The sequence below is a fragment of the Pieris brassicae genome, chromosome 13 (assembly GCF_905147105.1).
Source record: "Pieris brassicae chromosome 13, ilPieBrab1.1, whole genome shotgun sequence".
Lineage (NCBI taxonomy): Eukaryota > Metazoa > Arthropoda > Insecta > Lepidoptera > Pieridae > Pieris > Pieris brassicae.
In genome coordinates this window covers 935,094-961,748 of record NC_059677.1, presented here as the reverse complement: position 1 = coordinate 961,748, position 26,655 = coordinate 935,094, and the positions used below count along the sequence as shown (strand labels likewise).

At 35.6% G+C, this 26,655-nt stretch overlaps 1 protein-coding gene across 3 annotated transcripts in view; it reads left to right on the top strand.

Annotated features, from left to right (window-relative positions):
* The window catches only part of LOC123717826 (putative oxidoreductase GLYR1 homolog), a 55,755-nt gene extending 29,100 nt beyond the window's left edge, over positions 1-26,655 (top strand). For 2 of the 3 annotated variants that reach the window (XM_045674050.1, XM_045674048.1), the window contains exons 8-12: positions 16,605-16,715; positions 18,590-18,733; positions 20,044-20,170; positions 24,857-25,036; positions 25,283-26,655. In XM_045674050.1, coding sequence (XP_045530006.1) covers positions 16,605-16,715; positions 18,590-18,733; positions 20,044-20,170; positions 24,857-25,036; positions 25,283-25,482 — 762 coding nt within the window. In that variant the 3' untranslated portion in view covers positions 25,483-26,655. The remainder of the gene's footprint in view (positions 1-16,604; positions 16,716-18,589; positions 18,734-20,043; positions 20,171-24,856; positions 25,037-25,282) is intronic. The other variant, XM_045674049.1, reaches the window with a different exon arrangement.

The following is a 26,655-nucleotide window of genomic DNA, read 5'->3' as shown; positions in this document are numbered from 1 at the left end:
ACCACGATTGATTCGAAGAGATTTGAAGTCATTAATAACAAAAATATATAATAACGATAACAATGATAGTAATAATTCTGTTACAATTAATGAAATTCTGTAATATTCTTAGTAGTAATAAGGTAAAATGAAATAATTGTATTATTTGTATTCATGTCTATGATAATAAAAGCCTTTTCTTAAACTTTATCTCATTTAACCAATTTCTGTAAAGTTGCATATAGTAGATAATTTTCGAAAAAATAAGGTCATAAAGAAGTTTCACTTATGTGTGTACACTAGTACATGCACACATTTTTCTTCTGAGTCTGATGAGTTCACAAACAACGAATCTTCGAAATCTATATCGGCAAATTACACTTCGATTAAAAAATAAAATTGTCACAATCACCCTTCGTGAGCGCACTCCACTTTAGAAACATGACGTGACAATGACTTAAAACTTTAATATATATAAATATATAGATAAAAGTAACCTGTAAGCGATTAGCCTTACAGAGCCCTGTTTCTTGGCATATTTAACAGAGCACACGGCAAAGTAGGTTATAAGCGGTAACGCAATTCGCGTGTGAGACCTACTTACGACACTGTATGTAATGTGTAATTAGTAGAATTCTGTGCTGTCCAGTATTAATAGACAAGACACTGTTTTTATTTTAATAGAGAGGTTATGCAAGGTTCTGTATTAGTACCGTGTTTTTTCCTAGTCTACATTTTTTTTTACAATATTTTGAAGTAATTATACACATTTAGTTCAAAATATTATATAGTTGGGCCATTCTCGTGAAGGTGTGTGCTCCTATTTCACCATGCCTCCTGCTGATGTCATGTGGAACATGGTGTTATGGTTGCAGCTCCTTACTAATGTAATAAAAAATAAACTTGGCGATTAAAAAGAGTGGCGGAGAGTTTATTGCCAGTTCTTCTCTTACGTTCTACGCCCTTGATTTGGAAACTGGCAGTGAATGTAAAATTAGAAGCATTTAATGTATATTTCTGTTTTTGACGTTCATAAGTGCACATTGTGTTACCTATATGAATAAATGATTTTTGACTTAGACTTTGGCTTCAGTGTGCAACTCTCATCTCTGAGGTCGTAGTCGATCCAACCAACGTACAAGAGGAAACCGGCTTAGCTTAGACCTAAAAAAGTCGACGGAACAGGCATAGGAGACTGATAACCTACTTGTATATTAGATTGATAATTGATCATGAAACAGATGCAGAAATCCAGGTCCAGACCTAAAAAATATTGTAGCGCAACTGATTAATTTTTCACTTCATATATATTTCTTTCTTCTTGGCTTGGTTGACTTGTGAGCGTGTTCTTTCCATAGTAAGTGCATGCTGTTTAACCGTGCCTTTGCTCGTCTAAAATCGTATGGTTTAACATGTGATGAGGAGCATGAATGGCTTCAGGTCTACTTCTTGTATAGAAGCTTTCAAGAGTGGGAGAGTATTGACGGTTATTCTCGTTCTACGCTGCAGCCATTAGACCATGTTCCACATGACATCCTAAGCAATTAGTAATAATAAAATAATGCTCTCTATCAGCAGGAGGCTCGTGGTAACAACACACAAGCAGTTGGTGTAATCAAGGAAAAACACAAAATTTACGCTAAATGTAAACAGAATTCTCGTTCCGATGATTAATTATGTTTATTTATTTCATAACACACAATTATTTATAATACTTGCGAATACGTATCGTACATAGAAATGCCAGCATTAAAGGTTCACTGTCGCGGGGACCTTTTGAAATTTATTTTAGCTGTTTGTTGATCCATTATTAATTCTACTATGAACGTTGTAGATATGTAGGTTACGATGTAGGAAGACTGTTTTAACATATCATTAATGTTAGCAACTATTAAGAGTAATCATACTTGTAGCAATGAAAATTGGCGACATGAGCGAAGACTAAGCGAATCTCCTTATATATTTTCTCTCCGTCAGGCTGGTGACGTACCAGAGCACCAGTGGCCGATTTAAAAGCAGACTTAGTAAGCTGGAGCCTAGGGCAGCACATTTTTAGGGCGGAACATTTTGGAAGCGTTGATACGAAATCGAAAGGACCAGTAATCAACTTTTGCGCCCTCAGCTCACAGCAGCGAAGTTGCAGAAAGTGCATTTCCCTTTGGCCTATCAACTTATACATGGTCAGACATACTGGTTAGTTTTGTGCTTTAAAATCAAACCCTTATATTATGTTCAAGAAAATTTAATTCTCAAATATTGATTACATTTAACTGCGAGACAGCGAAAACTCGTGTATTGAATATAATGTAATTTTATTTTAGAACTAAATATGTCAGCTATCAATAAAGACAGAAAAAGGCCTATTATTTGCATCGTTTATTGTTTTTGGTATCAAGAACAATTGATTGACGTCACATACATCTTTGGAGTGCCTCTATTATATAGTGAGGCCGTTTGTGTCTTGTATATTTTATTGAGTTACCTGATGTATGGGGATATCGCGCTCCTGAGTTCCTCAGGTAGCCTCATAGGTTGTTGGTGCATACACGAAAGTTTCTGAAATCAAATTTACTGCCAGTTCTTAAATCAAGAACGTAGAACGGATCAGAACTGGCAATAAAGTCTCTAAACTAATAAATAAATAAAAATTACTTTAATCGACATATTTTTTTTTTACAAAATGTTTGTGAAAATCAAATAGTGGGAAGAATAAAGGAAATCTTATCTTAAAGCACTTTATAAAAGTTTATGAGGTTTACACATTTAAAGAGGACACTTTTTAACGGATTGAAAGCACGCGAAACGTCGTCGTTAAAATTACGTATATGTTTATAATAATACATAGCTTGAATCGGTTAAAAAACTTTTTTCTTTAAAATTTTTGTTAGTGAGATGTTTGTAAGGTGTTGTTTGGCATAATTATAAAAATTCTAGCCATTTAAAAGTCATTTACATAGACATATTTATAGAAATGTATTAAAATTTCATTTTATTAATTTTTGTATGACGATTCAAGAAGGAAAACAACAGAAAAACGTTACTCATTCGTTGACGTCAATGCGTTAACGGGTAAACTGCGAAATTATTTTGAGAATTGTATATATAGACATAGACATAATATTTTGTATTACTAAATAATACTAAAAACGCAAAAAAAAAAAAAAACATTTTTTAATAAAATAAATTTTAAGTGTGTAATGTGTGTACGTTGTGGTTGTAACTGGCCATGGCTCAGCATTATGCTGAGGAGCAGACGTCTTCTACGGCGCTGGTCATTATGACAGAGACCTCAACAGTTTTATTGCGCCTCAGACGGAAAAAAAGAAAAATAATATCTTCTGTAAAAGTATATTGTAAATAAAAAAATATAAATTATATATTAGTAGTGAGATACGTGAGCTGTGTGGGTTAATACAGGATATAGGAAAGATAATATATATAATAATGTAACAATAACGCTAAAACAGGTTTATAAGTTTGCGTGTTTGCCGCACTATTTCCTATGTCGGAGATTATTCGACCCGGCCAAGTTCTTACGCAAATGTACTGCAATCTAGCTGCATTATGCGATTTCTTAATGCGTTTATTTCATTCTCACATAATTGTTATATATTTTACGATAGAACTTCACAATAATACCTTTAACTATAATTCTACAGTTAAAATAAACTACTAAAAACTGACGTGAAACTAATCTAAAATTATCGTGATTCATGTGAACTTTTTTAATATTATCCTGTTCAATGTTTGCATATGTTTTAGTTACTTTGTTTCGTTCCATTCGCGTTGTATATATGTCTTATTTATTTATTTTCACATTCATATAACAATGTCAAATGTTATATATTTTTGTATGCAACGAAGAGTTAATAAATATATAATCTTATAACTAATTACATAAGCGGCTCTCGTGAACTCAGCCAGTGTTTACAGTTGTATACAAATATGTTTACCTCGATAGAATTACATAACCCATTGCTAATCAAGTTGTGACATCCGCCTTTTTATATCCACATAATGCAACCCAACCGTAAGTATCCTAAATCAGCTGTTCTGACAAAGCAAGCTCTTCTGACGCGTAGCTGGTCATAACCCACCAAACCCAGGACAAATAGGGTCGAGGACATAAGCACTCCATACAGTCTCTTGAGTGAATTTGTTTTGTACTCGCTCTGACATAATATTGAATGAATCATAAAAAACTTATATGAAAAGAACGTGTTATATATAGCAACGCTGTCAAATGCTTAGTATAAATCCGTAGGGATGGGAGACGTCAAAACAAATGATTTTTTTCAAATTCTTCAACTCAAGATATACCTTATCGTTCAATGGATGGAAAATTTAGGAGGAAAACATTTAATTAATTATAATCCTATTATCAGTGATAAAGAATTCCAAATATATATTTAGTTTTGATCGCATATGGGACAGTTTTTTAACTAATTCAAAATAACTTTAACTTCATATAGGTAACAAAGTACACTTATGAACGTCAACAGAAAAGATGTTAAATTGATTCTAAATCTACATTTACTACCAGGCGTTAGAGCGGGCAAGAGAACTGGCTCCGCCTCTTTTTAATCGCCAAGTTTTGAGTCATACGATTTTTTTTGAAATGGAGCTAATCAATCCCAAGGTTTAGGATCATTTAAATTTTAAGTAATCGCCAAAATACATGATACAAACAAATACATTGACGTACATACTAATTATGTTCGGAGCCGTCCCTACAACATGCAGACACGATCAGCGAAATTAAGTACATAGGTAGAAAAAACAGTGATAATACTGTTACGAAGACGGGTCGACTGCCATGTTTCTAGATTTTTCCACTACTTAGAGAACTTTTCAACAGGCTGTAATATGATTTCTGACCGTTTCAGGAGAGGGTCAATCACATATTAGAAAATTGTAATTTTCATAATGTTACCCTAGTTTTCAGGAACCTGAAACCTTTTTTCAGTCGGTTTCAGAACATGTGTAGTCGAGTGGTGAAGTTTTCAGGAGACCCGTTTTCAGGCGTTTTCAGGCCTAGTTATACCCCTTTGATGAAGGAATATTCTAGACCGAACTTTCTAGGTGTGAGACAAGGACGAAATGATACGAGAGAGAGAGAGAGAAGATCAGAACTTTCTCGAAACTAGACGAGCACTCTAGAACGCCGTACGACAAGGACGGAGCAACGTGCGAAAGAGACAAAGAGTGCGAACGTTCTAGAATTGTGCAATCGCTACTCAGTAGCAGCAAGCCCGCCTAGAAAGTTCTCGAATATTGTTTAGAATTATTCCCAGGGATATATAAGCGAGCCGAAACGCGACTAGCCTTTAGTTTGGAATGCGATAACAAGAGAGAAACACTGAAGCGATAAAGTGCGAACAAAGTGAATACAAGTGATAAATTACAGTGTAAAGTGTGCATAAGTGAAGTAATTAGTGATTGGTTTGTGTGTGTAATTAGTGCATCTCTGCGGTTAATGTGGTGCGGTGCCCATAAATTCCTCATTGATTTACCAAGAAATAAACCCTTGATTAAATCTACGGCATTTTCTATCCGATCCCCTAGATCGTAACAATACAATTAAAAAAACTATTAATAAAAAGAATTGAACTTTAAAATTAAACAATTTTATATTGTATGTATTTTTAATTCGACCAATGAAACGCGATATCTATTTTCGACTTGACATGGGCCAGAATAGCTATATGTACTCAGGTACACAATTCCACTGGTCTTTGGGCAAAACGTGGGCAAAACGAATGCACCAAGGCTGGCATCGCAATTGCCTTCTGACAATGTGTGTGCCCACGGGCGGTGATATCATTTTACAGAAGTCGAGCCTCCTGTTGTTTGCATGCATATAAAACAAAATGATCGTATAGAAATCGAAGTAATAAAATTTAAGTTAGTAATTCTTTTCTTGGAAAAGGGATTCTCTTCTTTAATAAAATCTCAGGGGCTCTTTTATCTCTGCCTTTTAATAAATTTAAGAAGTGTATTAAAGAAAAGCTGTGTAAAAAGGCTCACTACAAAGTTAACGATTATCTAGTTGATAAAAGGGCCTGGGACTAGTGCTAGATAGGCTGCTTCTAATTAATTTGCGATATTTGTTTTAAAATAAGTGTTGTTTGATGATTTGCTATTTTAAAAGAGTACCGAAAGTTTTTTACGCCGGTTTTTTCTCTCGGCCTACATTCTCTGTCTTCCTTGCCGATGAGTAGGTATGTCTAAATTTATGTATCTATGTTTAAATTTAACATATTTTATTTTGCATTTTTTTAAACAATTCGGTCACAGTACGTAGCCAACGACAGTTTAAAAGCCGCTCGCGCGACAATGCAAAAACAAAACTTAAAAAAACCGCCTTTACCGGGTTAGGCGTAGACCTTTGCTTCGTACTTCGCTCACTTCAGTGAGATTCTGTCATGCCATTCCGGCGATTGACCACCTCGCTACGGCCCAAGCCGAGGGAGGAATCTCGTTCGACTGGTCTTCAAATAGTCAGCCTGACATCGATGTGGCGTATTTGTATACAGTCGCACATACTTTTCTTGGCCGGTAAGAACGGCGCTGTCATGGATATTAGTATTGCCAGTAAATAAAAATGAACCATATAAGGGTAATAATTTGAAGACATGCAGCCTAACTCAATAATTTATTGAGACTTCTTACAATAACAGTCCATAATATCTATAAGATACAGTTCTAGGCTTAATTAAATGTAACATTACGTTAGGAACAGTTATGGTTAGGGTTTATTACCTGTACTATTAATATATCTTTTAATGTACTTAGTAATCAGAAACATTCTATATAAAACTTTGCCAATGTAATTAATAATGCAAGGAATAAAAATAAATACATTTTAGTTGGATTTTTGATTTGATGTTGGTAGATAGGATTATTATTATTAGGCGACGGTAGGTACTACCCACCAATTTCAGCCGAATTTTCAAGAAAACTATGTGGCACTGTAGCAACGGATGTGACATATAATTGTTTTTTAATGCAGAACTGGACAGACGTTTGGCTGTAATTCCATCTGATGGTAGTCAGATGTGGCTTATTGGAGAGCACGCCTGTATTAGACAAGCCTCTTTAACCGCCGCTTATATGAACTCATATCATACTGGGAAAGATGGTCGTCCTGCTTTAACATCAAAATTACGCGCCATTCGTCTTCCTACATTACACATAGTTATCTAATCTTGTAATGATTAATACTAATCTTAATTCTGGCAAACAGACTGGAAGATTAAAATTCCGCATTCACCTAAAGCGCAATAGCTAATAGCAGAATTTAGATACCTAGAAATCCTTTATAGTAGTGGTAGGTAGGTACTTAAGGTGTCACAGAAACATATATATCATTTAACAATTTTTTAGTAGATCTATATAAAGTCAATGTAAAACGTGTTTTTTTCGATCATTGTTTAGCTTCCGACTCTTACGCTTGGTCTTGGTCACTCTCGTACGGTGAAGACATCTTGAGCAATGTCATGTCAAAAAATCGACAGTAGTCAAGCACATACTGATCACCTACTACTAGAAGCTACTGCCTATAAGAATTAACAAATGATCACGAAACAGATCAGAAACCTACTGGGGGATGCGACCTTCATTTGTTTAAAAATAATGCATACTCGTACCGCAAAGGCCGGCAGCGTAACCACTAAAATGGGTGACCTTTTCTATAAGACAATTTGTTGACTTCAGATTTATAAATAATCAAAGTAAAAGTATTATATATTAAGATGTATAGTTTTGTTTGCGTGATCTGAGTCGTTTTAATGCTGAGCAATATAGGTTCTTAAACTCAAACTCAAAATAACTTTATTCATATAGGTAAACTAGTATACTGAAATAACAGAAAAGATGTTCAATTGTCACCACGTGACCACGCACGCTGTAAAGCACGCGAAACGTCGGAAAAATTAAAATTATGTAAATAATTATAAGTTTATAAAAATAATACATAGCTTCAATCCGTTTAAAAAGTGTTTTCTTAATGTTAAATTCTTTCTAAATTTAAATTTAGAAAACATTACCAAACAAACATTACCTGTCCACATTGTATCCCTAACTTTCTTACTAACTACTAATTGACCTGAGACTTATCTTAAATTATCGTGATTTATGTGTCTTTTTACTCTTTAATGTATCTTTAATATTTTATTCCTGTTTAGTTTTTGTTTTAATAACTGTGTATTACATGTATTTTGCACTACTTGCCTATCTTATGTAATGTAATACATTTTTTCTTTACTCACAGTGGTTGCCTGGAAGAGATCGCTCGTAAGCGATAAGGCCGCCAGTTGCCCTCCTTTTGATTTAATTATGTTAATTTTTATTTATATTTTGTAGTGTAAATAAATAAATTTACCAGTTCGCAAGTCAAGGTCGTGGCGCGAGCAGGAAGAACTGGCAAGAACCTGTCTTTTTAATCGCATTAATAATTCAAGTTTTGAGTCATACAAATTGGTTGAACTGGACAATACAATCCTAAGGATTAGGGTCATTTAAATAATCGTCAAATTTATAAAAAAGCTTTATTGATTAATTTACGTTTAACGACAGCTTTGAATTTATTCAGCGAGTTTGCTGTAAAAACGAATACAATTTCTATATTAGGATCGGTTTATCTTGTGGAATCTGGTCAATTTTACAAATGCATATTACTGATTCAACATTATATGTAATATCAGCGTCATAATCCGAAACAGATCCTCTTAAGCATGAGTACTAGTTGTAATCTTGTAAAGTCTATGAATAGATGCAGCGCTATACAGTCTACATTCATTGACTGATACCAGCAGCTGAGTTTTATCATTCAACGTCAAGGCAGAATACAACATCTGTGTCACGTCGACGTCCGTCCTTCCAGAACTGAGCGTATCTGAAGGCAGATTGTGCCGCGCATCACCCTTATGTGGAACCAGCTACCAATTCGACTTAGGACCCTTTAAGTTGCCAGTTGCTAAAAGGCAGACAACGAACTTGCATGCCTTCTGGCAATGTGTATTGATCCAATATACCACGGAGTTTACACGTCTAGATCCAAAAGTTAAATAAATGAACCATCACCAATTTTCATCAAACAGGTATGCTCTGCTGAGAGAAATAGAAGAGTTCTAATCTAGGCTTTGACTTGTTTGCCTACATATGTAATTGAACTAATAAAAACCACAGAGTTTTTAATGTCTGTCATTTTTTTTTTAATTTAGCAAAATGTAATAAAACCTTTTTAGTTGTTGAAGGACTTAAGAGTCCTTCAACGCGTACCGATTCGTAAAAGGCCGGCAATGCACTCGCAAGTCCGCTGCTTGTGTAAGTGTCTATGGGTGGTAACTTTATTAAATTCATAGACAAATCAAATTTATCTTCTTTACGTACTGTTACGCGGAAATTGCTTGGGATCTTTTTAGAAAAAGATTATAATGATTTACATATAAGTATATGAACTTAGATTATTATTGACAAAGAAAATGGAATAAAATAAGAGCATGTCTGCTCGGATTAGAGTTAGGAGAACCATTGGTTTGATGGGAATGTAAGGTTGTAGAGGCATAGAAAGAAATGATGACGAGGATATGTCAGCAATAAAGGATGCATCGAGGAGTTGTAACAGTACCATGTAAATATAAAATCAGTGATTGAAGCAAATTGTTCTTCGTTCATTGGGGTTTGCTAAGAATGCTGAGTGATATGTCAATATTAGAGAAAGTATCCATTGTATTAATTGTTATTTTATCTCTGACTGCTCTGCAGGAGGTTACATTGTTCTAACGCGGTGAAAGGCACCTATATCTCCGGTTCCTATAAAAACATTTAACTTTCCCTTGTTAATACGAGTAGTATATGCGTTTGTTAAGCAAGCGTGGATCTAGGATTGAGGTCAGGAATCAGAGAAGGACCATGACAGTCGGTTATATAGACAGCTAGACATAACATATATTACTAACAAAATATTATGAAAAAAATAAGAATAAGGTACATTGCAAATGTGTGTGGTAGTAACTGGCTCAGCATCATGTGGAGCAGACGTGTTCTACAGCGCTGGTAATTCTGCCAGATACCAACAGTTAGTTTGTATAATGTCTGCTCTGGTGGCCACGTCACTTCTTTATTGTAGAACCTCACGCAAAGATGGTACAATTTGTATAGGCTTTATAATCACTAATAAATCGAAAATTATTTTTTAAATCTTGTCAAATTGTTATAAAAGCGCTCGAAACGTCGTGTTGTAATACATTCTGTATTCGCTAAATGACTCATTTTGCCATTATTGTATCATAACTAGTATAGATATATTATGTAACAAAGATATGTTGTAATCGTTCGCTATGAAAGCCGCACATTATATATGTAAATATCTTTAATATACAATAACTTGTACAGTTATTTCTTTACGGTTACTGGGTCAACGGCAGAAAAATAAATCAATGGTGTTACATCATCTTTAGGTCTTAGATTATGTGTTTCATGATAATTTGTCGATCAAATAGGCAAGTAGGTCATCAGCCTCCTGCTAACGTGCCTAACACATGTCGACTTTTTGGGTCCAAAGGTCAAGTTACATCAGACGAGCGAACGCTTAATCTATGCCGACTATATCATATTATTTTAGTGTAAAAAGGCGTAAAGCATTATTTTATTGTTCATAGTGCGTTCACAAAGATTCTATGAAATATTCTAGGAATGCTTGCTCCATGTTAACGGCGTTAGAGCGCGCAAACAGTTGCTTCGAGCGTTCTTGTGTGTTCGGACGTGCTCGCTGTCCGAGCGGTCTTTTCATAGCGTTTTTGTGTTCAACCGATTGTATACATATCTTATCGATAAAATTATGGATCGATCTAAAGAAGTTCTTTTCTGTCATTTCACCAGCGTTATTCAGTGGTCTTCGTTGCATTAAATTTGTCAAAGTCCATTTTATTTTTGAGTTTTCACGACGAAATAATAAATGCAGCACTTGCTATTGTGATATCGCTCGAGTCAGACATATCACTACGAATGACAACCACAGAATTGACACGAATGAGCAAGGAACAGTCGTTCCGATGATCTAGATTACGTTTAGACTCGTGAAGATTACGAAAGAATGCTCTTGTCTGTAACTCTAGCTCTGTTCGTTTGATGTAAATCTACCTTAAGGCAAGCCGGTTTGCTCACGATGATTCCACCGTTCGAGCGAGTGTAAAAAGCGCACGTTGCAAGTCTATCGGTGCACAGCATGCAACACTGCTTAGGGGGTCAATACAAATAATATGATACTACGTCTGGCTAACGAACGAACTACTATATTTATACCTATACTTTTGCGTAACTAAACTAAAACTAAGAGAGCATGAGGAGGAACTTACTGAAGGCAAGATAAAGTCTTGTGGAGAGTATTTGGATCTTACGTTTTGACAACAATTAATAGTTGTATATATTACAAAAACTGTTCTTTTTATTATGACATTATGATTATTTAAAGATTTGTAATTAATCAATCTCAATGTACCACTTTCTTTGCAAAGTATTATGTAAGCAGTATGCTTCCTTTGATTTTCTTATTTAGTGATTACGTCAACAGTAATTATTTCCCATTTTTTACATATTACTCACACATTGTCTATGCTTGAAAACGGAATGCATTTTCGAGGGTACAAAGAATTAATACGTTTATTATTTTTGAGAGCTTGCTTACATTTTCTTTCGGGTTGAGGGGGGGGATAAATATCAGTAAATCTGAATAGAGATATTGTATATGCTAGTATGACGTAATTTGTCTACTAAGTCGTTTTGAACAACTTAATATCACAGTTTATAGTGAAAGTGTTTATCTAGTCTGTCGTAATGGGTGGCCTTCAATCGCTCCTACGGTTATATGGATCTGTTGCCTTAGATTTTTGTATATATTGCTTCTGCCAAATCTTCAGAAACATTGACTTCCAATAAACCCTGAAGGTCGATGTTCCGCTGGAGCACGCGTTTGGGGTATCGTTTATAGATAGTTTTTTTTAATATCACATTTAAAAAAGGAATTGAATTGAAATCTTATACCTGGTAAGTTACCTAGGTATATAGTGTGAACTCCATGTATCATCCCTCGACTTAACGACGAACTCCCTAAAGCGAAGAAATCAATTGGCTTTGGTTGGTTTAGCTTGTGTTACATAAATACACTATGTAGTAATACAACTACTCTCAATAACGACAACAATTGCGTTATAAAGTACTTTTTAAGTTTCTAAAAAGTAAAAACTGCGCAGCTGTGTACCATCTTTTGTCACTTTATTATCCTGGCCCGCAATAAACTCTACATGCATACAAACTTCTAAGAACTTCGTTCTTTTGTTTACAAATTGGGATTGCTTGCATGTGTAGACTCTTATTGACTAAGACTAATAAGTAGGAGTCTTGGATTATCAATACGAATTTTTTCTCTCCATTTAATGACATAAATGAGGGACCTTCAGGGTCGTTATATAGAGTTTACATTGTATATCCAAAAAGATACTTAGATATTATCTAAAGTCTTCCAAACAAACGGAAATTCTCTCCTTTGGATTAAGCATGTCTGGAATGTATATTTATCGGCTTATCAGTATTCCTACAGCTGATTATTATACAGTATCTTAACAATTACATTATACACAAGCGAAAACAGAATACACATTAGGAGAAACATAATACACGTTAACAATTATTACCTACTAATACAATAAGTTAACGTGTATTATGTTTGTCCGACTGCGCTGGTATTTTGTGTCAAAGTCAAACTCAAAATAACTTTATTTATTTAGGTAAACAAAATACACCTATGAACGTCAGAAAAGAAGTTAAATTAATTGTAAATTTACACTTACTACCAGTTCGCAAGTCAAGGGCGTAGAGCGGGTAAGAAGAACTGGCAAGAAAGTTTTCGAAACATACATATTGTTTGAAATGGAGGCAATCATTCCCACTGATTAGGATCATTTCAATATTCGTCAAATAAAAAACTTTATTGATTAATTTACATTTAACCAGTTTTGCATTTATTTAGTGATAATTCTGTAATTACGATTTTTACTTACAACAATGCTTCTAGAATGTATTGACCAGATAGTGTCATAATATTTAATTCCTGAAACTTATTCCGTACCGACTCCCTTGGGGACAACAAATGCCCCGAACAGCCCGCTTCTGCAGCACAAATATGGATTGAACCTATGCAGCCGTAGCCGTAGGCTGTGAAAGCAGCACAATTTTAGCTGTGTCCTTATCAGTAAACTGTCGGAATTTCTTTACTGCATATGCTGCAGAGCTCAGCCTATTCGAAAGAGTCTATGTGTGGGCCCTACTGGTTTACTATCTATTGTTATGCCTATAAAAACAGTATTGTCAACAAAGTTAGTTCAATATCCTCAACTTTCAGGTCACCAATATCTCACTTTACGCTAGTAGTTGTAAATCTAATAAATTTTGCTCTATTCTCATTAAGGAGTAAATTATAAATTATGGCTGATTTACATTTGCTACTTTTTAATACGTTTTTAGCATTATTTTTCTAAGAAATCTAAAAAACACGCATTTCGCATATATGAATGTGCTATGCTATAAAGCACGCTAAAAAATCTGACGTCTCTGAAATCGTTATCTGTGGTTTTAAAAAGTGCGGTTATTAAAATGGCGTCGCAAGTGAAGTGGACACGGGATCTGACAACTAAATTGTTATCAGAATCCGAAAAAACTGCTTATGGGTTTCTTGCAGTGAAACTTATAAAAACAAAATTCTTAAAGATAATACATATGCAGACATTGAAAAAACTTTAAACATAAATATAAATGATGTGAAACCAACTAAACTAAACTAATTAGAGATTCCATATTTTCTACTTGCGATGCGAGTGCTTTCGTCGCTTTTGAGACAACTTGTGATGAAAATAGCATAGCAAATGTATATCGGCATCTTAATTAGCACCCCTTTAGTTTAGCATGCTAAAAAACCATGCTTATTAGCACGGAATTTATAGCAAATGTAAACCAGCCTTTAAGCCAGTAACGATATATAGAATTGTTTACATCGTATCGTGTGTCTGAAGGTATACATGACTGTATTACGTAAATAGTTTGTATTATACCGTGGAATTTGAAATACATAGTTATGGTGTACCTGGTGTGCCTGGAATACACCTGTATTGCGTGAAGATGGGGTGTGAAATAGTAAAGGCCACAAGTCAGGGAAGTCAATTAAATCGCTGCAAATAGCGTATAAACATCAGGTCGGTCTACATTCCACATGTTCTGAAAAGACGAGTAGCTCCACAGAATATCACGAAGAAAAAGTAATTGCGGAAGAGTGCATTCAAAACATTGGAGACCACGCCCAGAAGCAATCGAGCTGTGGTTTTGCCAAGAGGAAATTCACATTCGTTATTAGATATTAAAGTTTTAAAAAACATATCAGATTCACTTAACACGTATTAATTTAAAATTGATACAGACTACTTGAGACATTTAAATTTAATTAACTAAAATCGAGCTGAAAGAAAGAAAAAAAAATCTTTATTATACACAATATACACGATATTTAGGTAAAGTGCATTGGCCCCCACACTAGGATTCCCTGTGTTGTGGACAGCCAGTTTCTTCCTTTTAACATATAATCTGTATTTACCTTTATGATATCTGCATAACACAAATTTATATTTAAACTATTTTTTGCACGATAAGAATATTTTCTGTATCAGCATAGGACAAGGTCAAGTGGTTAAAAATAAAAATATGTATATAGGAATTTAACATTCATATTTAATTGTCTTGTTTTGGATTATCTCTATTATAAGCAATAGATACGTCTTCATTGTTTACATAGACATTGTAACCTTTTGTTTGATTATAATTGTCCATACAACTTGTATGTATAAATGTTTTATACATTGCCTGTAAACGTAATTCAATATCGTCATTCTGTAACAACTTAATTAGTCAATTGTTTGATGAAAATCTTTACTAAATTTTATTGTAGTCATTCCGAAGTGTTTTATAGATTTATCTAAATGAAATTGTTAATATTTTGTACACGTCTAAGTGTCTTATATAAGTAATTATCCAATTTCATATACTTACTAGATTTTTATTTGCTTACTCGGCATATTCGATGGTTATTCACATTTGTTTTATGTCTCATGTCCAAACGTTGGTTACTCCATCGCTACCACGTTCGGAACAAATAATTCTCTGTCAAACGATGTGTAGACTATTGTATTAATCTTTATTGGCCTTGAGAGTGGGACGGAGATAAAAAATTCGAATGCGCACATCGCAATTTGAATGTTAAATTAGCACGCAATGTGATGTTAAAATATTGGTTAATCATAACGATTGCAGCCAGTAAAAATGTGTGTCGTACGATTAATACATGAGATTTTGTAAACGTACAAATCGAGCAGATGTGTGCCTTGTGTTCACTTGAGCATGACGCCGTGTGTGGCGGGAACCGCCGTTATCAAAATGGCGTCGCGGTCGTTGACGCGTTGTTTGCGTGGCGCGTCGCGCTATTGATTCGTCTAGTCTTGGAAACGCGTAACGACATCTAGTGGTCATTTGTAGAAGCTTAACTCTGTAGTTTGTTGATAGATGGCGCTGTAAACGGATCTCGATTACGTAATCGACTTTATTGATTTTAAAGCCGCCAATCTTTATTGTCATTGCTTGATTTATATTTTAAACACTTAAGTATATGATTTGTTCGTATTTCGCAATGATAGCAATTAAAGTTCGGACTAATAGGAATTTTTTTAAAGAAATTTGTACGTTGCAGCGTTTTTTTGCTACAGGGGTTTAAATCTGTAAAAAATATCGATACTAAATCATTTGCTGTTTGCCTTTGGGGTTGGGGCAGACATCTAGATATCTGCATTACCACAGGAGGTAACCGTTATTGGTAGTATGGCTGTTTTTGTTGTTGTTTTGAAATTTCTATTAACCACAAATGAATTCCGATTTAAAAGAACGTGACAACGTAAAAAAACAATCCTCGTTTATGGTTTGTTGTATAAGCAATATAAACAACAATTAAAAAAGTGACGAGCACACTTTGTTGTGGACACTTGGAAACGCAGCACGGTCGTAATCAGGGGTTTTAATCGAACACTGCAGGTCTGCCAAGCATGCATTTCATATATATTATTTATTAAGTATAAAAAAATCTTAAATAGATAACTTTAAAAGTCAATCCTATGTAACCTTTTTGATTTTTACAAGGTTTCTAAAAATCAGCGTTAAAGGCATAGCTAATGATATAGTATACATGTTTTTCTTTTATTGTTTAAGGGGCGTCATTTGACAAAGCAGCCCTACAATGGTGGCTCATCGAGCATAGACATTTTTCTCGCCAGCTCCCTAGCCTATGGGTCTAACTACGCTGGTTTCCTTACTATACCGTATAAACTTATCACAGAAATTAAACATTTTTCAAAAATATTTGTAATATTACTTTTACCAGGGATAATCTTTTTTACAATTTATCTTTGGCCATATATTTATATGGTTTTATAATTTATGTTAGATTTCGAAATAAATAAATAATACACAATTAAATTGACTAAGATTTCTATATGAGGTGGAGATTGATTTTAATTACTTTATTGTTGCAGTGCAAAGACTTCGAGAAAGTTGGTGCGACAATAGCGGTGACGCCCTGCGATGTCGTCGAAGAAGCTGACATCACGTTCTCGTGTGTAGCAGATCCACAGGCAGCTAAAGAGGTAAGGTTGAACGAAATTCTACCCTCACAGGTTACATAACTTTGATTGATTTGACACTCCCATGCTGTATAGCTTCTCAGCCTCATATCTGATTAATGGCGTGCCTATGCCTATGTAGGGCTCCTATGTATAAAAAAAGGATTTAACAAATCTATTCTTAATGTTCTTCTGACTGTAGTTCATCGATGGACTACTGGACTGGTGTTATTGAAACGTTCGAGTCCTTGACGATCAGGAAAACTAAAACCATACTATTTTATGTCTTATTGTTTACCACGCTTGAGTGACCCAAGGATCCACCAAAGCCAGACCTCTATCTTTCACAAAAATTTCCATCTAAGAAGAGAAGACAGACAAGTCCTACCTATTATGATGGTTCTGAGACTTGGTACTTCAAGCGTGGTACACAAGTGCATTGGTGTTTCTCTACGCGAATTAGAAATGAAGAGATCCAGAGCTGAAGTCATTAATGTAGCCAAAAGTTAGCTTAAATGGAAATGGATGGGCACCGATGGTCGGCGGTGCGGCGGTGCGGCAAAAAAAGGCCTTGAATGGAGGCCGAAGACCAGTTAGCGGAGCGTTAGATGGAGTACCGCTAGTAGCACAGATGACTTGGTGAGGAAGGAGATGTGCAGCAATGGACGTCAACTGAGGCTGAAACTGGATTTCTATCGAATTTTCACTTTCGGTGGTATCCTGAAGTGGAATGGACTGACGTGGTACACGGGGACCTGATCAAATCAACCATTCTCTCCATAAATGCGCAAGCTGTCCATGATGAATGTAGGTACTGTAAAGTGACCTCCACTCCTGACAGGAGCCCAAAGATTGGAGACAAACGTATTGACCACCGTACAGAATAATACAATCTAAATTATCAAATAGTAATTTTTAAAACCTCACTGATGATGATAAAAATGATTCTTCATCTTATTTTTTTATGTTGGTTAACGGTTTTCCTTCCACGGTCCACTTCACAAGACATTTTGCGATCTAGCGAACTGGGGAATCTTCTCTCGGTCTTCTACTCTGGGAGACACGATTGCAGATTGTTTAAAAATGAGCGTACTCCTCAATGCCCGGCTCCTGCTAAAACGGGGGACCATGGGCTGTCGTGTCTGCCCCTTTTGGGTTTTCCATCGGCTCGTTTGTCTGCATCGGCCACATCGCACCTAACATCAGGTTGCATTGTGGCCAAACGTCTGACCAGAGGCCGTACCAGTGTTACGTAATACCTAAACGACCCCTCGGCTGTGATAAAAAAAAAATCGTCTGGTAGTCTACATGGCTATGACTGCAGCCGGAGATGGGTCATAAGTTGGATATGTCAGAAGTTGGAACCATGAGAACTTTATCGTTATCGTATGAGCGATATTAGAATTGATTACGACTTTTAATGTCAGGTAACGAAACCTTTTAAGGGAATTAAAAATAATTTATTACATGTCAGTATTTCAGCCGACTGTAAATAACTAGACGCGCAATCCACATTATCGCATACTTGAAGCCAAAATTAACCCTTTTTTTACCGTACTCATACATTGTAATACAGTCCAACCTGAGAACTCTGAGAGAACTGAGAAAGAAAAAGATTTAATTGTTTAATCCGTGTGTGCTGTGGTTGTAATTGGCCCTGGCTCAGCATTATGCTGAGGAGCAGAGTTGTTCCACAGCGCTGGTCATTCTGCCAGCGACTACAGCAGCTAGTTTGTGAGAAAAGTCTATTAATTTTAGAGAGTATTTGCTAGGTCACATCATTTTGCTCTTCAAAAACCTCTTATGTGTGACAAATATAAACCCTGTATAAGTGACAGTCAGTAGTCAGTGTTATTGCATTTTAGTTGCTTTATATAATAATTAAAAAATAATTCCAGATGGTATTCGGAAACTGTGGTGTGCTCCACTGCCCCACATTGGAGGGTAAGGGGTACGTGGAGATGACGTCAATTGACTCGGACACATCACACGATATCGTTGAAGCCATCAGCGGGAAGGGTGGACGCTATCTCGAAGCTCAGGTAAATTCTTCATATTAAAACGGTCGGCAACGCACTTGCGAGCCCTTTGACATGCTGTCTATGAGTGGGTGTCACTTAAATCCTGTAATCCGTTTGCTCCATATGATTTTTTTGTGCTTCCTAACGTGCTTAAACTCGTCTCCGGATTATGTGTTATCAGGGCATGGACTGAGACGCTCGGAAGCCCAGGTTGATTTCCTGAGATATGTGAAAAATGTATACTCAGAGTCGTTCATTAAAAGCTGATGTAAAGTTATTTTTTGTATGTTATCATTATAAAATTTAATGCTCGTGTGGGGTCCTATAAAACAATACCTTGTGGTATATATGTCGCAGTAAAGTAGTTAAATCAGAGTTAATTGTATCTCTAGACAGTTAATTTTATTAATTTATTATTTATTTTATTTTAAACTATTTCCCGATCCACTAATATCTAATCATCCTATGTGTTAGTAAATATTTGTAACAGTTAGTATGAATCAGGAATCCTCTCCGGCAAAGGCCTCCTCCAAGGCTTGCCATCTTTCTCTATCTCGAGCTATTTGCAGACAGTTAATGAAAGATCGATATTCAATCAACTCGCTAAAGTTCCGTCAGACAAATGAGTCAACGAAACCTGTTCCTAGGCAACAAGACTACCCTAACCTAACCATTTACAATAAAGCAAAACACGGAACTTCCCAGCTCTCAGTTCTTCACCATCACACCGAAATAACAATCACAAATGAAACAATCATGGCGAAGTCTTGTCTTACATTGTTAATCAACACGCTGGCTTTCGGTCAGACAGATAGTTAAACTTTTTCGACGCTGCTTTATTTAAATCAAAATGCGATATCGATCTTTAATTAACTGTCTAGAGATTCAATTAACTTTCTAATTTATCTACTTAACTGCTAAAATATAATCTCACATATATATATATATGAGATTATCCATAAATTGGTTTAAATAGTAAACATTGCTGTCCTGTCCTGATATTTTTCAAATTTAAACTCAGAGTCAGTTACAGCACAAATACTATACCGTCTAACAGCTTTGTGCGATCTTCATCCCGTAGTAGGTTCGAACTCTGGCTGGACTCGTACTGTGAAGGAAAACTTCGTCAGGCACAGATGGCTGGACCTACTTGTCTATTAAGAGAAAATAATCACTAAACAGACACAAAACCAGCTGCCCACTGAAGTATTTCCGAACCAACTCTACTTAGGGCCCTTTAAGAAAAGAGGATACACTTGCGAGCTTTCTGGCAAGCCTCCTGCCTAGACCTAAACTTTCTGTACTTTATTGAATGTGTTTTTTTTTTTCAGATCCAAGGGTCGAAAACGCAGGCGGAAGAGGGGACCCTGATAATCCTGGCAGCGGGAGACCGCTCCCTCTTCGACGACTGCCAATCCTGCTTCAAGGCCATGAGCAAGAATTCCTTTTACCTTGGTAGTTAGTAGTCCGCTTTTTGTTTATTTATCCTTTGCTTCAGATATTTTGATGTTCGAATGGTGGCGCTGATGAGTTTGAAAAAATTTGGACCTGGAAGGTCCAGAGAACTCGAATCTTGTTTCGAGAGCTGTCAAACAATATTTTCTGTTTGACGTTTGACGTATTTGACAGCTCTCATCATTGGTTGTCATTTGTCATACGACTTAGAAAATGGACCTACGGGTGGGAAGTCTTTGTATGATGATTTGATATTTTAAAAGAGGACGGAGAGTGTTTTCTGCGATGCAAATTGAATGACGTGGAATAAGTGATACATGTATCTTATGTTCCATAATAAACATGAATTTTTATGGAATTTTTTTATTATGACGCACTTTACATACAATATCAGAATTAATATGTATCTCGCAGTAAAGTAGTTAAATCAGAGAGTTAAATGAATCTCTAGACAGTTAATTAAAGATCGATATTCAATCAAGTCGCTAGCATTTTTATTTAAATAAAGCAGCGTCGAAAAAGTTTAACTATCTGTCTGACCGAAAGCCAGCGTGTTGATTAACAATGTAAGACAAGACTTCGCCATGATTGTTTCATTTGTGATTGTTATTTCGGTGTGATGGTGAAGAACTGAGACCTTGGGAGATTCCGTGTTTTGCTATATTGTAAATGGTTAGGTTAGGGTAGTCTTGTTGCCTGGGAACAGGTTTCGTTGACTCATTTGACTGACGGAACTTTAGCGAGTTGATTGAATATCGATCTTTCATTAACTGTCTGCAAATAGCTCGAGATAGAGAAAGATGGCAATACTTGGAGGAGGCCTTTGCCGGAGAGGATTCCTGATTCATACTAACTGTTACAAATATTTACTTAACACATAGGATGATTAGATATTAGTGGTTCGGGAAATACTTTAAAAAAAAAAAAAATTAATAAAATTAACTGTCTAGAGATACAATTAACTCTCTGATTTAACTGCTTTACTGCGACATATATAATGATTGAAACTCAAATGCGTTGGTGAAATATATATTTTATTGAATAACATTTAGAGTTTATTACTTTACTTGAAAACAATCACATTTATCCTAATGTTATGATAAAAAAATGTTTTATAACAAAAAAATCGTCAAATTAAAAATTTAACGACAGGCTAAAACTAGCGTCTTTTCCACAGACTAACAAACTAATTTTATTTATTTCGTAACCCAACAGCTATCACACATTATATATATCAAACAATTACACTAAAAATATAGCCAAAGATGGAATATATAATATATAAAAAAATACAAAATAACAAAAATTATTGAATACATACTAAGTAATACCTAATTTGTTTTGTGTGGTGTAAAATTGAGGGTATGTACGCGATGGTGTGAATGTGGGGTGTGATCATGATGCAGGAGATTTAGCGCTATGGATATGCTTAATACTTTGAAGATTCCGCGATAGCTTGAACAAGTCAAGGCTTAAATATTGATCATTGTATGTCCGATAGTAAACTAAGTTTTTTGCCTAGTTTGTGTTGATGTGAGGAACACGAAACAAAGCAAGGTACCGGCAAACTTCTCGAGAATTAAACAAGGGAGTGGGGGAATGTTTGCGCATCGTACACAGCGCGGGACACAAACGTCAACTGATTTACCAAACACGCGATCGACACAACACTCTAATCCCAGTGATATCTAAAAATTGCTTCTGCGCAGGCGGCATTTGTTCAAGATGTTTGCCGGTACCTATAGGCAGGAACAAGGAAAGGCTTAAACATTTGCCGTTGTATATTAAAACATGACGATGAAAATATCAATAATAATGTCTGTTTTTTTCCAATTGCTACAAAAAATTACAATATACAGATTTGTATCTTGTTTATCCTATATATTTTAGCTACCTTCACTATCATCGATTTTAGTCGCTTTTTCCAACTGACTTTGTCCATGGCTTTCTATCTCCATTCGCTTCTCTTCACCGTTTTTTGGGGCGCCTTGTTCTTTTCCAAGGATAAGAAAGAGATCAAATTGTTTCCTCCACGAAATTATAAAAGATATTAGGAAATTGTCTACAGCGCCATCTGTTTTCTTAATTTACACCTAATTTTATTTGTAGCTTAAAAAAACCATTTAATTGTCTGTGTGTAATCGTGAAATGTTGTATAGGTTCTGTGTCTTATGACTCCATCTCATAACTCCTACTTTCTTGGCGTATCCTTTAAGGACTGCAGTTAGGCTTTGGAATTCACTTCCCGTCCCTATTCGCTTAGCTCCTTCTCTATCTTCCTTTAAATATCTTCTGTACAAACATTACCTGTCCACATCGTATCCCTAACTTTCTTACTAACTACTAACTGACGTGAGACTTATCTTAAATTATCGTGATTTATGTGTCTTTTTACTCTTTAATGTATCTTTAATATTTTATTCCTGTTTAGTTTTTGTTTTAATAATTGCGTATAACATGTATTTTTGCACTACTTGCCTATCTTATGTAATGTAATACATTTTTTCTATACTCACAGTGGTTGCCTGGAAGAGATCGCTCGTAAGCGATAAGACAGCCAGTTGCCCTTTTGATTTAATTATGTTAATTTTTATTTTGTAGTGTAACGAAGTGTAAATAAATAAATAATAAAAAAAACTAGGCTAGCCTTCAGCGTGCGACTCTCATCCCTGAGGTCGTAGGTTCGATCCGGCTGTGCACCAATGGACTGGCTATGTGCGCATTTAACATTCGCTCTAATGAAGGAAAACATCGTTAGGAGAGCCTTAGACCAAAAAAAGGCGTGCGTCAGGCACAGAAGGCTGATCACCTACTTGCCTATTAGATTGACAAATGAAACAGATACAGAAATCTGAGGCCCAGACCTCAAAGGTTGTAGTGCCACGGCTTTTTTATTGGTTCTAATCTAGTTTTATTTTGGTTTCTTCTTGAGTGGCACAAGAGCGGTGTTGCTGAGTGCGTGTGCGCCTCAACGTTGTCGTTTGTTCGAATCACGGCTCCACCAATGTACTTCTCTTTCTATGCTCAGTTAACTAAGCTTTATAGGCCCATGTTAACCCACAGTCGGCTTATCTTCTTGGAAAATGATCACAAAACTGATAGAAGTCTTCGGTTGTAGCGCCAGTGGTTATTTATTTATACTTTGTTACCATAATATACATAATTATACTAAAAAAACAAAAAGTACGGTTACATAAGTTATTAGGCAACAGGCGGCCTTATCGCTAACAAGCGATTTCTTCCAGGCTTATAACTAAAATAAAATCGAAAGAAAAAATATAAATAATAATATATATGTCGCAGATTCAACCCGATTAATAATTGCAAAATTGGTGTTACTACCGTCGTCCTACATTATAACTTAATATTTAAACACAGTCAGTGCGCACGTCCGGCGCAGGCGACGTTCGAAACTCAAGTGACTAAAGAATTCACTTACTGCCACGAAACAGTCGCGCCACTGACATTTGGTAGATCACACAGACTAGGTATTGTCAATTGTCAACGTTGACAGTCTACCTTACCATACCACACCGCATTCTACGACTAACTTCATAGTGGCGGGAATTTTAAAATATTCATTCTCCGACATAAATAAATAGATATATAAAAGCTCTGCCAAAGGTTAATTGACCCACAATTAATATATATAAGTAGTAGATTACGAGGCAGAAGAAAAATGATCAAAAAGATTTTTAAATAAATTTAGAGACTGAGAATTGATATCGACAATTGGTAAGGAAATCCAAAGTAGGATACTTCGCACAGTTAGTACCAACAATGAATGAACAATTGCTAAAATCTGAAAAAAAAAAATTAATACATTACATTACATTATGACTGAGATAACTTTATTGAAGAGTTCGTTAATCTAAGTGACCCTTATGTTATTGGACATTATCGGAAGCGAGAGTTATATTACGATTTAAGAGTGTGGGAATAACTAAAGGGCTCATTTTGGCTTCTAGTATCGATTGCTTATATTTGAATTACCCTTCTAATTATTAACTAAAATGTGTATAACTTAACTAATGTTAGATTACATAGCTCGCTTACTCGATATTTATTATCGTGGATGTTCCCGACAAAGACGGGAGGTTGTGTGGGCCTACCCCTAAGCAATGAAACACAGGGCGACATGTCTTAGTTTAACCCACAATTTATAATAAAATTAAATAATAACACAGACAATAATAAAATTATACAAATTCTCCTATAATTATTTACAAAAAAATTATATAAATTTTCCGTATTTTCATCACGATTATTTAATTTCCTACAATATATCTCGGACGAATAATTTGAAAATAACTTTTTTACAGTTTTTCTAACCAAAACACAGATTTTTGTTTTGCGTTCCAATAGACAGGAAGGTTTTCATCATGTTTTAACGTTGACTTACTTGGCTTGATGTCCTATAACCCGCAAATGATGCAAAGGACGTCCAGGGTGAGTCTCCATCGCGTTTGGGCTCGTATTTCACCTCGCTCCAAGTATTTCCAGCTCTCTTTGCCTCATCTGCAACTGTACGACGCCAGGTTTGCCTGGGAGAGGCTTCCGCTTTAATGTTACAACGTGGTATATAGAAAAATCTGCATTGCCGTGGTTAAAACATACGAGCCTAGGGTTGAGGTCTCGGCCCAGGTCAATACTGCTGAACCATTCCTAAACTAAATATTATTGTTCTAGGCGATATAGGAAATGCGTCAAAAATGAATTCCGTACTGCAAGTGGTGGGTGGAGTCTCCTTAGCCGCGTTGGCTGAAGGCCTGGCTCTGGCGGACAGGGCGGGGCTGAACCAGGCCGATTTGTTGGATGTTCTGGCGCTCACACCGCTGGCTTCCCCTCATTTGATACTCAAGGGACGAGGTAAAAATTCTTTAAGACCAATTCCGAAATTTAATTAATTTGTGAAATTGGATAATTTTGTATATGATAAAGAAATATTTCAATTCAACTGTCAAATTTTCATTGAAAATTGGTTCAGTAGTTTTAGTGAAATGGTATATTATGTTTAAATAAAAAATAATATTTTTTAATATTTCCTAAGTATATATTTGATTGCTTGGAAAATTATTTATTAAGTGAATAAAAGCCGACGAAACTTATTTTCAGCAATGATTGAGTCGTCGTACTCCACGCACCAGCCCCTGAGCCACATGCAGAAAGACCTGAAGTTGGCGCTGGGTCTGGGAGATGCCTTGGAACAATCGCTGCCCCTCACCGCGACCACGAATGAGATATTCAAACACGCGAAGAGACTCGGTTACGCCAACCACGACGTGGCAGCTGTGTACATTCGTGCTAGGTTCTAATCCCGGTTAAAAGGAAGGGGTTGTAGGCGGAATACCGTTTGAGGTATTATGCTGGTGGCTTTTGGAATTACTAGTTTATTACTTTCGACGAGTTGGCCTTTTGACTATAGATGGAATGGCCTTTTGACTTTCGACGCGTTGGCCTTTAATAATGATATAACCGCTGGGCATTTACGAAATGTATCATTACTTTTAATTATCATACGTCCAGTGTTATAGTAACTAGTTTTTCCGTCATCAGCATATATATGTCTTGTCTTGTGAGAAAGGGACAAAGCCTCGATTGCCTAAGCTCCCTTCCTATATCCATCTCAGTTATTGGTTGGGCTTGACAAAGTAAAATTATGATTATTATTTCGTATTTGGCTGATACACGGAAATGAGCCTTATTACCGATTACGTAGATATACAATTTCTTTAAAGTAGAACGTCACTATAATGTACTTTAAGAGCCTTAAAATCATTTATGTTAAGACATTAAGGACTTTTGTTGGTTATTATTGATTGATGTTTGTATGGCAGGGGCCTGACGGTCCATGAATATAACGAGAGTTCTATGGAGTAAGAATTGTTTCATAATAATGGACGATAAAAGGCCTGTGTTGCCATAATACAGGCCATATCTTAAAAGAATAAATTTGCGAAATGAAAAACACAAAAATACTGTACGTGTGTTTATTTTGTATGAACAGTGATCCAACATCTGACTCTGTTACAAATCAACACGCACACACACACACACACACAGTCAATAAATATTGACAGATATTGATGGATAACATAAAATCTAGATTTTATGTGAATATGCTATTGACCGTCTGACCCTTGTCTATGATTTTACGATAAGTATTTAAATGACTTCAATCAAGCCCGCTGACCAAAAATTTAGTTATAGCTAACAGAACGCAATTAAAATTACACGTGTTAGTAACAAATATAAGTTTTTATTCTCAAAGTTAAGCAGGCTTTATAAGTAGCGTTATAAATGTTGCGTTCTGTTGGGTGTTGGATTTGACGATCGATTTTTGAAAATAAAAGAAGGTAGTCTCAAAATTCACAATGAGGGTAGTTATAAAATCGGTCGTAATTAATTGTAAGCTAGTTATAATAGATAAATAAGTTCGACGTTTTATTCATTTGCATTTAAAGTACAATAAAATATGTAAATACAAA